Source organism: Lemur catta, chromosome 11 (assembly GCF_020740605.2).
Source record: "Lemur catta isolate mLemCat1 chromosome 11, mLemCat1.pri, whole genome shotgun sequence".
In the NCBI taxonomy this organism is placed as follows: domain Eukaryota; kingdom Metazoa; phylum Chordata; class Mammalia; order Primates; family Lemuridae; genus Lemur; species Lemur catta.
In genome coordinates this window covers 40,845,299-40,862,869 of record NC_059138.1, presented here as the reverse complement: position 1 = coordinate 40,862,869, position 17,571 = coordinate 40,845,299, and the positions used below count along the sequence as shown (strand labels likewise).

Genomic DNA, 17,571 nt, shown 5'->3' with positions numbered 1-17,571 from the left:
AAAACAAACAAACAAACAAAAAGCCCTTACATGCTTTAGAGTATTTTTATTAGAGTATTTTATTCCTCGTATTAAATAAAAGCAACAGCAGAACCCAAAAATAAAAGTATCTACTTTACTTAGGCTCAGACTATACTACTACTACTTACTACTACTACTACTAATAATAATAATAACAATAATAAAAGACCAGGAATATTTATCCCTAAAAATGAAATAATAATAAGAAGAGATATACATACCCTTCCCATCTCAAATTCTCTACAGGCCATTACAATGATCTAAAAGGAAGCAGTGGTGGGGAGTGGGATGAAGAAAATATCAGTTAAACACAATTTTACTTTTTAATAAAATACAAATTTCAAGAATTACTTTTCAACCTGAACAGAAGTATACTTGGTCTTTCTAAAAAAGTAGTTTTAATATTAAATGTATAAGTTAAAGAAATTATCAGAATCACACCTTCCAAATAAGGGCTGACCATATAGCAACAAATTAAATTGGTTCCAGTCAACAGGATTTATTTGGTTTGAATTAAATTATGTGAATCTTACAGATTTACTTCTGACTTTTGAAATTATATTAAAATATCACTTTTAGGATAGTTTTCTAATTAAATAGAACTATTAATTAAAATGCATTTAATAGAATTATCTAAAGAATGAGTGCATTTAATTTAACACCATCTTTAAACATAAAGTTTATTGTATCTGCTCCCCCTTTCCAACATTTTACAAGGCAAACTTCCAAACATATAGCAACGCTGAAAGATTTTTATAGCAAACACTGTATAGCTCCCATCTATATTCTACCATTAACACTTCACTATAATTGTTTTATCACATAGCCATCCCTCTATCAACCCATCTTATACATTTCAAAGTAAAATGAGGACATCAGTACATTTACCCCTAAATGCTTCAGCATGCATATCATTATCTAGAACTCATTAATTTTTATAGTGTTTACAGTATTTTCCCCTTGAGGTAAATTTTACATATAATAAAATGTACAAATTTTCAGTGAATACTAAGTTTTGACAAATGGCATACATCTGTGCAACACAAACTCCTATCAAGATACAGGATGTTTCTATCATCCAGAAAGTTTCTTCATGCTCTTTCTCAGTCAATCCCCAAGCACATCTAGTTTCAAACTGAAGTATCAGCAAACACTAACGACTGGAATTTTTCCCTCATTTTACTAATTTTTCAAAGACTAACAAGGGGTGCCAGTGCTTTAAAATCATTATAATGCCATAGAAAAATACTGTTACAATGCTCATAAGACAGGAATGAGAGCTCCATATTACTGATTTTCCACATACACACAACCAAACCATCACCAGAACAAATGCTTAGGTTCCCAGGGTAATACACATTAGTACAGAGTAGCTCTCTGCAGTATCCTAACTCACTTATTTTCTGGTTTTTATTGTTTTGGGGTTCTTCTGCTTTTTTTTTTTTTTTGAGACAAAGTCTCTATGTTACCCCAGCTAGAATACAGTGGCATTATCATAGCTCACAGCAACCTCTAACTCCTGAACTCAAGTGATCCTCCTACCTCAGCCTCCCAAGTATCTGGGACTACTGGAGTGCACCACCAGGCCCGGCTAATTTTTTAATCTGTTGTAGAGACGAGGTCTTGCTATGATGCCCACTTTGGTCTTAAACTCCTGGCCCCAAGCCATCCTCCTGCCTTGGCCTCTCAAAGTGCTGGGATTATAGGTGTGAGCCACCATGCCTGGTCCTATCACACACTCTTAAAATCTAGACTAGCTTGTGAGACTTTAATGATATCCTAAAAATCAGTTTCTGTCTTTTTAATAAATGTCACCTATAATTAAACATGTCATATGGCTAAAATGTCCTCTCATTCCTTATTCAGTAAAACATCCTATGTCATTACATACATATTTCTCAAAATATATTATGAAAGGTAAATTACTTACTACAACATGGTACTCCCATATCATCCTCCAAAAATCTATTACGGTGTTTGCTAAGGGTCCTTGGGTTGCCACATATGCTTTTGGCCCATACACACCCTAAAATGGTTAAAATCAACTTTTACATTTATTATGATTACCAAAAATATTTCATTACCTAAATCTTAAGGTTGCAAATTTTATTAGTAATACTGTTGTTTTCACTTAAAGCATTTCTAAATAATGTTTCTTTCATAGTACATAAAAGCATGGCAAAGTGTATTCAATTCACTTCTGCTTTTGGTGACTATTACACTTTTGTGTGTTTATTAGACATAGAGCACAGAATTGGTAATGAAGGATTACCTTATACTAATTGAAATAATTATTTACCTAGCAATTGAAAACAAAAACCCCAATACCTAGTTAACAAAGCTAGCTGTAGCAGAAATATAAGAATATAGTTTAATTCTAAAAACAATACTAAAACTAGTTAGGTTTTAAATAACAAACAGAAAATATACTCTAACAGGATAGCTGACTAAAATATTGAACTACCACATAACCGAATCATACAATGAATCAGTGTCATTAACGATTAAAAACTATAACTTTTAACAAATGTCCTTATAAAAGATATGTACATTGACAAGATCTGAAACAGCAAACCATTTATTTATTGTGTTTTGTTTAACCTATTAATTTTGGTTTTTACCACCATTATAACAGAATTGATTTTGTTGAAAAAGAAGTTTTTATTTAAAACAATGACTGTTCAGTGTTGGCATAGATATTAACTTTACCACATAAATTCTTACCACTTAATATTTGTCAATAAAATATCATATTAAAATATGTATACATAACATATATGAATGCCTGAAAATTATACTGTCATATGACTAGAAAGATTCAAAAGCACAGAATAACTGATGGAACAAATCAAAGCCTTATATTTAAACTCAATCAAGTGGCAGTTTGCATCTGTCTCTATTGATTATTATATAAGAACCTGACTGCTTTTGATCAAATGTATCCAAATAAAGGTTACCAAAAAAAAGACTATTTACTCTTGGATTTGGGTTGCCACTTAAAACAGTGACAGTTGCCAAAAGCTTTAAATTTATGTTCCATAATTTAAAATTAGTATTATCTAGTAATTCCAGCCCTACTAATTTATCCCAATAAATTATTCAAAAGAACAAAAGATGTTCACTGTGATATTGTTATCAAGAAAAATTGGAAACCACCTATATGGTTTCAGCAACAGAGAATGACCATGTATATCTGTGTACATAAACTCAGAAGGGTAACTGAAAAGATGACCTAGTAATAGGTAAAGTATTTATAAGCCTTCAATGTAAAAGAAACAAAACAACAAATATTATCTCCGTTACCATAAAATGAAGCAAAACTTTATGAATAAGGAGGCTAGAAGGAAAGCATATAAAATGTGCCAGGGCAGTGATTTTATTTTTATTTCTTTTGCTGTTGGTACCATGTTTAGGCAATCTAAAGTTTTAACAAAACTGGTATGCAGGATGACATTAAGTATGGCAGAGAAATACCGTTTATAATTAATACATACCTTAATAAAATTTGCATTGATATAGTCTGAATCTTGAGAAGGAGTCTTTAAAGTCAACTTAACTCTGCTGTGATCAACTGTAAGAAAAAAAAGGACATTCTATAAATTATGTCCTATTGGCACACAGGTATTTCCTAATAAAGCATAAGCAAAGTTATGTAGATAACTAAGAACATTTACTCTTGAAAACAATTAATGAAAATGGACTCTAGGCACTAGCAGGGTAATTTCTAACATTATACTGATAGGAAATAAATCTTAAGACAACAACAACAACAACAAAAAAAAAAAAACAGTGATGTAAAGCAGTGTATTAAATTTGCAATCTGAATCATCTCTGGAACTCTTTTAAAATACAAATTCCAGGGCATTATCCCAGGTTTACTAGAGCAGAGTCTAGGATATAAGCCTCTGCAGTTTTTAATGAGCATACCAGGTGACTGATAAATACTAACCAGTGACACACAAGCTCATTTGCCAAAATTCTTATTAGGAAATCTAACTTTCATACTTCACATGAAATTATAAAAATTAAGTAAATTGTGACAAATTAATGAATTGACATTATATATAAAATGTGCTCAATACTTCACTTGGCCAATAATATTTACTAATGGGTAATGTCATTCAGAATAAAAAAATTTACAATAAAAGTCCAAAAACATAAATTTTATTAATTTTGTAAGTATATATTTTTAAATTTTTTAAAAATAAAAGTAATATGTACATAATTTTTAAAAAGTAGAACTTAAAGGTATAAGATGAAAAGTAAGTCTTCCCTTGCCATTTAATTCCAGGGCTCTCTCTTTCCCAACAAGACACTAGGTTTAAAAAACATAATTTTACACATATACCTATATACTTTGAAAAACTACACAAATGCAATCATCCTACATATACAAGGTGTTCTGTACCTTGTTACTTTTCAGTTAGTAATACATCTCAGAATTTTTCCCACACTGCTGTACATACATCTGTTACCAGCATTGCTGTAGGGTAAATTCCTAACAAAGGAATTGCTATTTGCCTTCTAAAAGGTAAATAACAATTTATGCGATATAGGTGTTACTGATAAGAGTGGGTATTATCAAACCTTTTAATCACTGACAACACAAACAGTAAAAATATCTTGTTTTAATTTGCATATCTTGAATTATGCAAATGGTGTTTTAATATATTTACTGATTATGTACATTTCTTTTTCCATAAACCGCTTGTTTATATCCTTTGCCCATTTTTCCATGTATATTTTTTCCTACTAATTTCTATGAAATCTATGCAAAAAGAGAAACCTAACCCTCTGTTATAAGTAATGCAAATAGTTTTTTCCAGTTTCTGTTGAGGCTTGAAACTTTATTTAGAAATAATTTTGTATTTATAGAAAAATTATAAAAATAATAGAGAATTCCCATATACCTCTCATTGAGCTTCCTCTAATATTAACATTTTACATCACCACAGGACAATTATCAAAGCAGAAAACTGTTATAAAACTATTAATTAACAGACTATACAAATTTTACCTATTTTTTTCTATTAATAGTATCTTTTTTCTCTTCCCAGGGTCCCACATTACATTTAACTATTATTTCTCTTTAATCTCTTCCAATCTAGAAAAGTTCCTTTGATTGATCTTTTCTTATGACTGGAATGAGGTTATGCATTTTGATAAGAATACCACAGAACGATGTTCTGTCCTTTTCAGTACAACACACCAGGGGGTTGATGATATCCATGTAACTTGTGATGTTAACCTTAGTCACTTGGTTAATATGGCATTGGTTGGTGTCTCCATTATAAAGTTACTATCTTTCTCTTTGTAATTAATAAATATTTGGGGGAGATACTTAAGACTATGAAATCCTAAAGTAATAGGATTGCCTAAGATTTGTTGTCTCTGGATTAAAAAGGACCATAACATGTAATGTAACATATCATTACCATTATCATCACATTATGGTCCCTTCTAATCCATGAACAATAAATATTAAAGGTAGTTAAATACAAAAAGAAATGCACCGTGGCTCATGCCTATAATCACAGCCACTTGGAGGCTAAGGAGGGAGGATGGCTTAAATCCAGGAGTTCCAGACCAGCCTGGGCAACATAGTAAGAGCCTGTCTTAAACAAACAAAATAAAAACAACCAAGCTAAGAAAGGAAGGAAAGAAGGGTGGGTAATAGACATGAATAAAATTCTTAGCAAAGTCTTAAAGGACAGCTAATGAATAACTAACTAATTTTTCATTGCCCAACCCTCCCTTTTTTTGAGACAGGATCTCACTCTATTGGCCAGGGTAGAGTACAGTGGCATCATCACAGCTCATTGCAACCTCAGATTCCTGGACTCAAGCGATCCTCCTGCCTCAGCCTCCCAACAGCTGGGACTAAAGGCATGCGCCACCAAACTTAGCTAATTTTTCTATTTTATTGTAGAGACAGGGTCTCGATATATTGCTCAGGCTGGTCTTGAACTCCTAGCCTCAAGCAATCCTGCCTCAGCCTCCCAAAGTGCTAGGATTAAAGGTGTGAGCCACCACACCTGGCTTGAGGCCAAATATTATACATAGCACCAAGGCCCGGTTTTGCTGATTTAATTAATAAACTTATTTTTGATGTGATCTTCTTTGTAAATTTGTAGGAAGAGACATATAAGAAAGACACACTGGCTTCTAATAAAAATTATTCATCTCCTCACCATGTTTCCAGGAAAGAGAATGTTTACATGTTTATGAATGCTCTGTCATTTATTTCACTCCACCGTACATGCCACCCCCCCTTTACTTTTTTTATACTATTTGGGATAGGAAATATACATACAAAAGAATGCTAAGTGAGAATAGAATATTCAGCAGTTAAGAAAATGTTGGTTAAGTAACTATAAGAAGCTTTCTCTTACCATGTTTGCCAGTAATAAGGGGTCCCATTTAATTACCCTTATTCATATGTCAGAGTAGCCGCCATTCAAAGTATCTCAAAGGTAGAGTACAATAGTTAGTTTACCATTGGGTCCTCGGTAAATGTTTCTGGTAATTGTAAATCCAAATGAGAACAGTAGCTCCCAAATGACAGGACTGGTGCCAGGCTGGCTGCAAGTAGGCTAGGAATTTCTTTCTTTCTTTTTTTTTTAATTTTCTAAGATGGAAGATTTTAAGCACATACCAAAATAGAATAGTATAATGAATACTCGTATATCATCCATTATCCAGCTTTAATAATTATCAACATTTTGCCAATTTTATTTCATCTATCCCCAGTCATTCAAAAGCTGGGAAAAGCACATTAAAATACAAGATTTCTGGAGTCCTAGATCTTGCAGTAAGTTTAATTCAGTAAGTTCAAAATGGGGTATAGAAATGTTTTTTTTAAAACTCCCCATGAAAATTCTAAGATAGGCAAATTTTGTAGTCATTGCCTTATACTATATGTATAGTATATTACTGAGAATTTAAAAGTCAATATTATGCTACCTATAACATATCATGTATATTTTTAATATTCTTTATTGGTGCTCTTATTTTTTTAAATGTATTTGTTTATTTTCAGAGACAGGATCTCGCTCTGTTGTCCTCGCTGGAGTGCAGTAGCAAGATCACACATAGCTCACCGCAACCTCAAAGTTCTGAGCTCAATTGATCCTCCCACCTTAGCCACCCAAAGTGCTGGGATTACAAGTGTGAATCACCTTGCCTGACCTATTGGTCTACTGCTAAGCATAAACAAGAGTAGAAAAAATCTAAATATCAAAGAAATGAAAATAATCATTCCTTTCCACGGTTTTGCTGACTGCCTCTACAATCCCCCAAGAACCCAACTCCAGATACAGCCAATACTGGCTATACAAGAGGCTCTTTAAAGTAGCACCCTCCCCAACAAACATTAATAAACTATGGCAACAAAAAGAGAATACATAAACATTGTCACCTCCAAGAAAACAGAGACCTCTTATTACTAAATCTTAGCTCTAAGAAATAAAATAATCTCCATAATTAACATAAGATTAGGCAGGGTACCCAGATCTAAAGGCTAGCTCAATTTTAGCCCTTTCAAGAGACAAAACACAAGTCATCCCTTGACCTAATAGTACTTAGAAATTTCTCAAATCTGGGACTAACTTCAGTATCCAGAATACATTAAGAACCCTTATAATTCAAAAAATTTTTTTAAATGTACAAATGATTTGAATAGACTTTTCACCAAAGAAGATATACAAATGGCTAACAGCACATGAAAAGATGCTCAACATTATTTTTCATTAGGGACATGCAAATGAGAAACATGACACCTCTATACACCCACTAAAATAACTATAATCTACAGGAACAACAGCAACAAGTGTTGATGGGGATGTGACGGAACTGTGACCCTCATATACTGCTGTTGGGAATGTGAAATGGCCACTTTGGAAAACAGTTTAGCAGTTTCTTATAAAAGTGAAATATAAGCTTCCATTGACCCAGCAATTCCATTTCTAGGTATCCATCCAAGAAAAATAAAATCTTATGCCCACACAAAGACTTTTATGGAAATATTCACAGCAACATTATTCAAAATGTTTATGAACTGGTAAATGGATAAACAAAATGTGATATATCTATACAGCAGAATATCATTCAACAAAAAGAATGGACTGAATCTTAAAAACATGCTAAGTCAAAGAAGCCATAAAAGACTATGTATTGTATGATCACATTTATGTTAAATGTACAGAAATGGAACATCTATAGAGATAGAAAGCAGATTAACAGTTGCCTAGGGCTGAAGACTTCAGATCTTTTGGGGGTGATAGAAATATCCTAAAACTGGACTGTGTTATTTGTTGCATAAATCCAAATTTACTAAAAAATCATTGAAATATACACCTAAAATGGGTAAATTTCATGGTATATAAATTATATCTCAAATCTATTTAAAAATTATTATTTCTGTAAGCACTGGACATGTTTAACATGCAAAGGAAATTAATGACTTAAATTATTCTCTAACAGAGTACATCTATCTCTCAGTACAATTATTTTCAATATAATTTTCCAAATCAAACTAACTAGGAATTTACTGGAAACTTTAAATAACTTAAAGGAAAAAAGGCACTGCCACCCTGACTAAAGCACAGTGATTAAAAGCTTAGGCTCTAGGACAAGGTCTCTCCATTTCAGCACCACTGCCATTTCAGCCTGGGTAATTCTTTGTTGTGGGGGACTGTATCCTATGTATGTAGGTAGTGTAGCAGCATCTCTGACCTCTACCCATTAGATGCCATTAGCAGCCTGTCCACCTCCAAACTCCAGTTTTAACAACCAAAATGTCTCCAGACATTGCCAAATGTGCCTTGAGGTACCAAATCACCATAGTCAAGAACCAACACTTTGGATATAAACAGCTTAGGTTTAAATCCTTGTCCCACACTATAAGCTGTGTGACAAACTGTTTAACCTCTCTGTGTCTCAGTTTCCTATCTGCAAAATGGCTTATAATATTAAGTACCTAATAATTTTGTTGTGATAATTATGATAAATAATCTATCACAAAAATTGGCAAACACTATAATCAGGGCTTTTATTTTTCAGATAAAAAAATAAAAGTTTAATATCACTAACATTTCCCCCCACCCCTAAACAAAATTATAAAGCTTCCCCCTTCTATTCCCACCTTTCTCTCTGCCCCTCATTCCAACTATATTATACTCAATAGCACAAATCACCACGTGACACATCATGTATGTTAATTTATATTAATTGTCCTGCACCTTGACCAAAAGATAAGATCCAAACAGGCAAGGATTTTTGCTAGTTTGTGTTTTGCTGCATTGCCTGTACATAGTATATGCTCAAAGCTTTTTGTAAAATGAATGAATGAATGAATGAAATAACACCTGAAAAAAGAAACCTGTAACTGTTTAATATTTATTTCCCCAACAGAAAAAGAAACTGGAAAGATTATCACTTGGAGTGATACATTAATAATTTCAGAGCACTGTAAGATTACCTCAAGATTATTCTGCTTAATACAAAGTGTCCAGAAACCCATGCCATCACCTATTCTGACTGAGGTGGACTGGTGCTATGGTCTGAATGTTTGTGACTCCCCAAAATTCATATATTGAAAGCTAATCCCCACTATAATACTATTAAGAGGTGGAGCTGTTAGAAGGTAATAGGTAGGTCATGCCCTTGTGGATGGGATTACTGGTCTTATTTAAGAAGCCTGGGGGAGCTCGTATGCCCCCTACACCACGTAAGAATGCAATAAGGAGGCACTATTGATAAACCAGAGAGCGAGCCCTCACAAGAAACCAAATCTATCTGCTGGTGCCTTGACCTTGGAATTCCCAGCCTTTAGAACTGTAAGAAATAAATTTCTGTTGGTCATAAGCCACCCAATTTATGACATTTTTGTAATAGCAGCCTGAATGGACTAAAACAACAGGTGAAGAAAAGAAACTATATTTTATAAAAGCTTAATGAGTAGTTATAATACTATGAGCTAGGTACAATCTAAGCATTTTATATTAACCTATCTAATATTCAAAATAATCCTAAAAAGTATTATTATTATAATCTCCATTTCACAGATGAGAAAACCAAGGCATAGAGGGGATAAGTTCAAGGTCATACAGCTAGAAAGTGGTGGAGTCAGGATTTGAACTTCCAGAGTCAGAACTCTACCATTATGCTATCTTACTACTTGTTAATTCTGCCAACACTGGCTATCCACACATTCCACAGCTGAGAACAATGTTGAATAACAACAACAAAAAGATGAAGAATTACATTTAGGCAAAGAAGTCAATGAGGAAAAGAGGGAAGAAGACAAGAGAGGGAGAAGGTAATCGGAATAAGGGATATGAAGAAAATTTCAAAAATGGAGACTGGTCAATGGCATCAAAATATTATAGTTAACAGAAAAGAATGAACACTTTTTGAAAAAAGACCACTGAATCTGGGCAATTAAAAAGTTACTGGGAACTTTATCAAGGAAATTTTTGAGAGAACAAGCTTTAAGAATGAATGAGAGTTGTCGAAATGGTGTCACAGAACTTAGATAATTCCTGATACCGGAAGAAAAAAAAAGACTACTGGCAGGTTTAAGAGACAGCAGGTACAAGCTAAAGTTTTTATTTTATAAAATGGGGACACATTTAAGTACACGTCTGGAGCTGAAGTTATTTTGTCAGAAAACTATATATCTAAGAATATAATAATAATTATTATTATATAATGCTATTAGTCTAAGACATGCTCAGACATATATATTCAGAATGGTGAGAATAGCAGACACACAGGTTTTTGAGTCATCTTATGGTTCATTTTTTCCATGCATAATTAATCAATTAAGGTTCTTGTGACTAAATAACAGATAAGTCAGTATTTTTAGCATTTTATAAAATTTATTCAATTATCCATATTTTATTTTTATGAAATAACTTTTTTAAACAGAGAGTTCTGTTCTTACTTTGATTTTCAGTATTTAAAAGTAATTTAGTATTACAGCAACTGTGATGCTTAAAGGGAAAAAACTAAACAACAACAAAAATTACTATCAGAAGGAGAAAGAAGCACAATTACAAATTATAATCTTGTAGTATATGTTGAAAGAGAGGCTAATTACTACTTAACAATCAGACTCAGGAAGAATATAGCTAGTTAGGTTACAAAAGGCTAATTAGCATTTCTATTTGTTCTATCAAGGGCATTTCAGACTTACATGGCAGTATGTCCTTATATCTGTTCTTTTTAACATTTTCTTCTTTTTCTCCAGTGGCTGTGGGATATATTTTTTCTGTTCTATATTTAGTAGACAATCTTCTTAATCGCTTAAAATATAAAAAAATAAAAATTGAAGTTTAGAGAAACATTGATATTTTCAAAATTTTAATGATTTACAAAGTCTTCACTGAATTTTGCTGACCCCAAGTCCTCACAACTCATTTTCCTATTTCTCTAAGGTCTTAATTTCTCCGTCCCTTAATAATTAACCCCCAAGGACAATTTCTTTTTTAGCATAAGTGCAAACATGATTAACATTTATTTCAAATGAGCAGCAAAGAGGGCAACTAGAAGAGAAGAATTTAAAGATATGATTAATAAGCTGAGTCAGAATATTTAACTCAGTCCTTAACATACTCAAGTAATTTCTCTGTTAAACTAAGGGTCCCAATAACCAAGTTAAAATCATGCTTAAAAGAATTATGTACAGGTTTCTTTATTCCTTCTCTCAATAAACCATGAGCACCCATGATGTGCCAGGCTCTCTTCAAGACATAAGCTAATAATTACTTATAAGACACTGCAAAACAAAGTTCTTTCATACCAAATTGGAAATGTCCAACAAAGACCAATTCTGCTTATTCACTGCATTACAGAAGTGGTTTGTGGGTTAGTGACAAATTCTTACCACATATGGCAGTAGGGATGTTATTTGGGCTGGAATATTTCTGCATGTCAGTAATACACTTCCTGCTTTCAGAAGCACTGAAAGTCGGCATTGTGAATTGTTTAAATTCTACTCAACTACACTGCTGAAATTTAATTTCAAAGGAGCCTACTTTCTTTCAGGCTTAAAGCCATATTGAAAGCATTCTGGTGTTACTATTCAACAGATTATTAAATACAAATGAAACGAAAAAGAAGTCTGGCAAAATTTAACTTTTTCACCATTTGATTTTTGCTACTGGTAATGCTGATATTTAAGGAACTAAGAACGTTATGCCTTTATTTTTAAAAATCAGATAGAGCTTTAATACAAGATTCTTGCCTTATGCTTGTTATGATATACTTCAACAAAAATAACTTGAAATACTTTAACAAATAGGCACTTACATATAGAATAGTAAACCTTTTGCTTTTCTTTGAAAAACTACTAAATTTTATTATCACAATCTTAAAAACATTAATAAAATAGAAATTTTTTTTTCTTTAAGATAAAAAGACTAGAATCTTGTTGTGCACTGGCATAATGCCAAAGTAAAATTCCCAGCATTTATGATACTATTTCCTGTAGTAACAGAGTTCGCAAAATATGTGCATGTGTTAGGGGGAAAAAAACTGTATTCAAAAGTAAATGGGCTATTGGTGAGAGTGTGGGGAAAATCTAAACTTCAATACAGTGTTGGTGGAAAGGAATATTAGCAAAACCCTCAAGGAAGGTAATCTGGCTATTATAAATGCATATAACCCCTTAACCAGGGAATTTTACTTTTACAATTCTGTCCTCCAGATTAAAATGGCACACATGTGAAATGATGTACGTATGAAGCTATTTACTGCAGCATTGTTAATAATAGCAAAAGACTGCTAACAATCAAAAAAAATCTATTAATAGAGGACTGGCTAAAGAGATTTATATCATTCATACAATCAAATATAATATAGCTGAAAAACAAATGGGGAAGCTCTTTATATAGTGAGATGGCAATATCTTGAAATTATGTATTAAGCGTAAAAGGCAAGGAACACAGTAGCGTTCTACTGGTGTTAAAGATAATTAAAAATATATTTGTACTTCCTTGTACATATGCATATGAATAAAATATCTCTGGAAGAGAAACAAAGGTGTCTGTGGAGAAGGGAAATGGGTAGCTGTGGGAAACAGATGAGAAGACATAACTATACACTTTTTCACACCTTTTGGATTGTATGAATGTATTGCCTGTTCAAAAACTTGAATGTTAAAAAAGTAAACGGAAAGTAGAAAAGATTTCATTACTGCATGTTAACAAAGATCCTCAGTTACTTATATATATATCTGGCGTATATAATTAGAATTTTTGTATTTTCTCTGTTCAAAGGTTAAATATTTGAAAAGAACATTAGGTTGATGTCACTGAAAACCTATATAAAAGAAAAAAAAACTACAAAGCAAAGAGAAGAGTGGCTGAATTTAATTATAAAATGTAAATGTACTTCTGGAATACCTGGTACAATCACTGCAAGTATTCCTCTGTTACATGAGAAATTATGTTGAGAAATGTACAAAAGTTTTACATGAAATGACTTTCCATTTCTCATATAATGAACCCTGAGAACACTTTTGTCACAAATAAATACCTAATTTAAGCCTGGATTTTTATTTATCCAGTTTTCTTAAAGGCTGACACACCATCGGATACTTTCTACATCAAAGCTTAAAATAAAGAATGCTCTATTAAAATAAAAGTCTACCAAAGTAGTATGCTTAGAAATTTTTATGCCCGTCAGAGATACAAAGGTGGTCCACAAAACACACAAAAACTTTGTTGTGTACTGAAAAAAAAATTGACTTCAAAAAAATTCTACCCAACTGTATTAAAAAGACATATTCAAGTAGGGACTTATTTCCTACCAAAAAATGTCAGCTTTATAGTTAGCTGCTTGAATTAAAATTTTGGATCTTCCACTTTCTAGCTATATGACAATGCACATATTTAACCCCTCTGTGTCTCATTTTCTATAAAATGGAGAAAATACCCCTACCTACACTCAGCAAAAAGCCTGGCACATAAAATGGCTAAATAAGTGTTAATTATTATTATTGAGTCAACTACTGAAACTCTCTAAATGTTATTTGCTACTTCAGATTTATTTCTTTAAAATCTTTCCTAGATCAAAGATCAAAAGAGCCGCACATTCTGGGCCAATTTGTCTGCCTGAAACTATTGAGTATTATAAAGGAGTTTATCTGTCAAACTTGAGCATGCTTCAGATCACCTGGAGGACCACAAAGGCTTCACCCCCAGAATTTTTAATTCAGTAGGTCTGTGGTGGAGCATGATAAATTGCATTTTAACAAGTTTCCAGGTGATGTTGCTGCTTCTGTAGCCATGCTTGCTTTAAGAACCACACTGGTATAAGGTCTCTGGGCTCTAAAAGAAAGAGTACTGTAATTGATTAGCATGGAGAAATGGAGGTTGATTTTCAACAATTTTAGGTTCCTCTATTTTATATACATGTTGACAGTATCAAATAATTTTGAGAAAAATGACTATGGATTTTTCCTGGGAAATTGAAAAGGGTTAGGGTTGAAGAAGAAAAAAATGTAGCTATCAAGTAGCAAAAAAAAAAAAGATTGGTGGGAGGAAGAGACCATGGTTCAGCAGCAAGTAAGCACAAAAAGCACTGGCTGTAAGAAACAAAAAGGGGTTAAATAAAAGAACTAAAAAATTCTGAGCAATGGCAAATGAGAAAACCAAATCTCTTTTCTAAATCTCTTTTCTATCTTATAAAACACTAAACAATCCAACACTGTATGGATTATGGTAATGCTTTACATCAGCAGTGTGAAAGGGGGGGAACCCCACCATTGTTGCTTTCCAAGATTCCACCTGAAAAAATTCCCATGATAACCATCTTTCTGCAATCTGTATATGCTTTTTCTTTGCTTCTTAGTGGTTATTCCATTTGCACACCTCCAAATCTTATCTATCTTCACATTTTAAGCCCTAGCTCCTATAGAGTTTCTGATGCCCCACATCCAAAAATATTCTTTCCCTTCTGAGTTTTTACCTTTATATGTAGTCTTACAACACTCACGATTTCTTACTCTAATGATAAACATACAAAGAGAATACATCTTATTTCCCCTATTAAAACTATAATCTCAGAGTACAAAATTATTGTCAGATATCTGTAATGCCCTGAATCCCTAGGGAATTCTCTTATTAAATATGTTGAATAAATTAATCTTACAGTAAGATTTGATTTGGCCTAAAGCAGAAGGTTTTATTTTTTAACACCACATCAACATTAATGTCCAAATAGTTCTTGAATAGAAGTAGCACCAAAGCTCATTTAATTAGATGAAACAAAGTATCTACACATATAATTTTGTTTTAACTTCCTGACCATCATTCTATTGTCTCTAGTGAAGCTGTTATTAATACTAGCAAATAAGCAGGAAAAAACCTCTATATTATAGAGAAACATGCCATAATATACTAAGAAACTTTATTCATAAACACAGTGCTTTGTGACAGACTGAGAACAGCACTGAACTAAACACTAATAAATGTGTTAATAAAAGTAACAATTATTTCACATAATCCTAAAGCAAGAAAAGACAATAATTTACTGTCTGAACTGGGCAAAAATACAGTTAAATGTTATATGTACATAAGCATATGGATACCCACCACACCCTTTATCATGTATAGCTTTTTTTTAATACTAAGCAAACAAACAAAGGCCTTTAAGAAAGACATTGCCAATTAAGTCTACCCTTAAAGGTCTTTTAAAAAATCACATAAATAAACTCCTTAAATAACTGCACTCCCCTATTAGTTACTGTTCTAAAAGACAAGTCTGATCATTTTAGTCCCACACTTAAAAACCCTCCAATGGGTCTATTACCTACCTCCAAGGGGTCTACCACCTCCAGGAAAAACTACCAATTCCGTGGTTTCATTATAAAATATTCCGAATGCTGCCTAATTTCCTAGCTTCTTTTTATAACACTCTCTTACCAGGAGTTTGATGTTTCAGCCATATAAAATTACTTACCACCACCACCAACAACCACCACCAGTAATTCCTCCAGCTCTTAACCATCACCAGTTTCACAACTGTAACTCAATCTTGCTGTTGAGTTAATAGCAGGATTCTGGCTAAAGTGCCATTTCCTTTGTGAAGCCTTTCTTGAACCTTCCCTCCTTAACTCCTCAGCCTTCTGCAGTGAATCCATAATACACTGCTCCACTACCATTTAGAATTTCTGATGCAAACAAAATCTGAGTTTAATATTCACTTTGTTATAAAGTTCCAAATAAATTATTTTCTCTTTATTTCTTAAACACAAAATTTATAGACCCTAATCCTAAAATCAATAAATGGGATTCTCAAAGGCCTCCAAAAGTCACAAGCAATGTGAGTATCCTCTTTAAGACATCCTTTTGTGTGTCAAGATTTGAGTTCTTAAAAGGGTAGAACAATTTCATTGTTCATCTAAGGACTGAAGCTACTGAGAATATGTTGTGTGAAATTTGTTAAATATCTCCAGAGTCAAACAACTCTCTACTAGACTGTCCACTGGGTGTCTCATGGGCATCACAAACATCACTAACAGCACCACCGTTTAACAGTTTCTCAAGACAAAAACCTAGGACTCATCTCGGATTTGTTCCTTTACCTCATCCTTCCCTCATCAGCAAGTCTGATTAGATCTGCCTCTAAAATAGATCTAATTCTCTTTATATTTGCTGAATAGACTTTGAACTGAGAATACATGAAACAGACAAGTATTCATTTGTTGCTAGACTTTAATTCAGGACAATTAAGAAAACAACAAATGAACACAAATCAAAAAACTGAACTAAGATGGAAATTAAGCTAACTCAAATTCATTTTGGAATAAGATGGGATATAAATAAATTAAATACTGGAGCTTAAGATCTCTGATGCTCTGTTACTAGACCACATACCACTGCCCCAAATTCCTCAATGTCATAACAGTTAAAAAACAGAAGTTTCCTAAGACATTACTTTTAGTAAATATGCACATAAGAATATATAAATTTTAAAACTGTACCTTGTATCATAAAACAACAGTTATCTTAAGCTTAAGAGTCACACTGTAGCCAAATATTAAGACTACTTAACCCACAAATCATGCTTTTGTCACTGCTCTGAAAAATTTCTGAGGTAATTACTGGAGAATTCATCTGAATTTTAAAAAGTAGCAGGTTTGAGACAGTTGGCATTCAACAGTAATTGTTAAATGAATAAATTCATCTGGTTTTATACCTGAAAATTTTAATTATCCTCAGTCACAAAAACCACTCAATATTAATACTATTAATTTAACCCTACCATACAAGTTGCATGGTAAGCAAATCAAAATAAATTCTTTTAAATCCCAAATACAAAGTACTAGCAGCAGATAGTAAAATTAGAGTATGACCTCCATCCTAAGTACACTATACTATCTCTAACTGACTTTAAATCTTTATAAACATATGAAAAATATGCATACTACTACTAATTGTTACAAGCAGCTAAAACAACCAAAAGGTCTTTCAACTATACAACTGCAAAGTCTACCTTTAAGTGCAAAACATGCAACTCTCTGCCTTTCAAAATTCATCTTCC

The 17,571-nt window shown here is 32.7% G+C and overlaps 1 protein-coding gene across 1 annotated transcript in view; it reads right to left on the bottom strand.

Annotated features, from left to right (window-relative positions):
- PTPN12 (protein tyrosine phosphatase non-receptor type 12) overlaps positions 1–17,571 on the bottom strand; it is a 91,032-nt gene that overhangs the window by 40,962 nt on the left and 32,499 nt on the right. Inside the window, exons 2-5 of the mRNA XM_045564305.1 lie at positions 11,219–11,327; positions 3,516–3,592; positions 1,952–2,047; positions 243–281 (exon numbers count right to left, since the gene is read on the bottom strand). Of these exons, the coding sequence (XP_045420261.1) occupies positions 243–281; positions 1,952–2,047; positions 3,516–3,592; positions 11,219–11,327 (321 nt within the window). The remainder of the gene's footprint in view (positions 1–242; positions 282–1,951; positions 2,048–3,515; positions 3,593–11,218; positions 11,328–17,571) is intronic.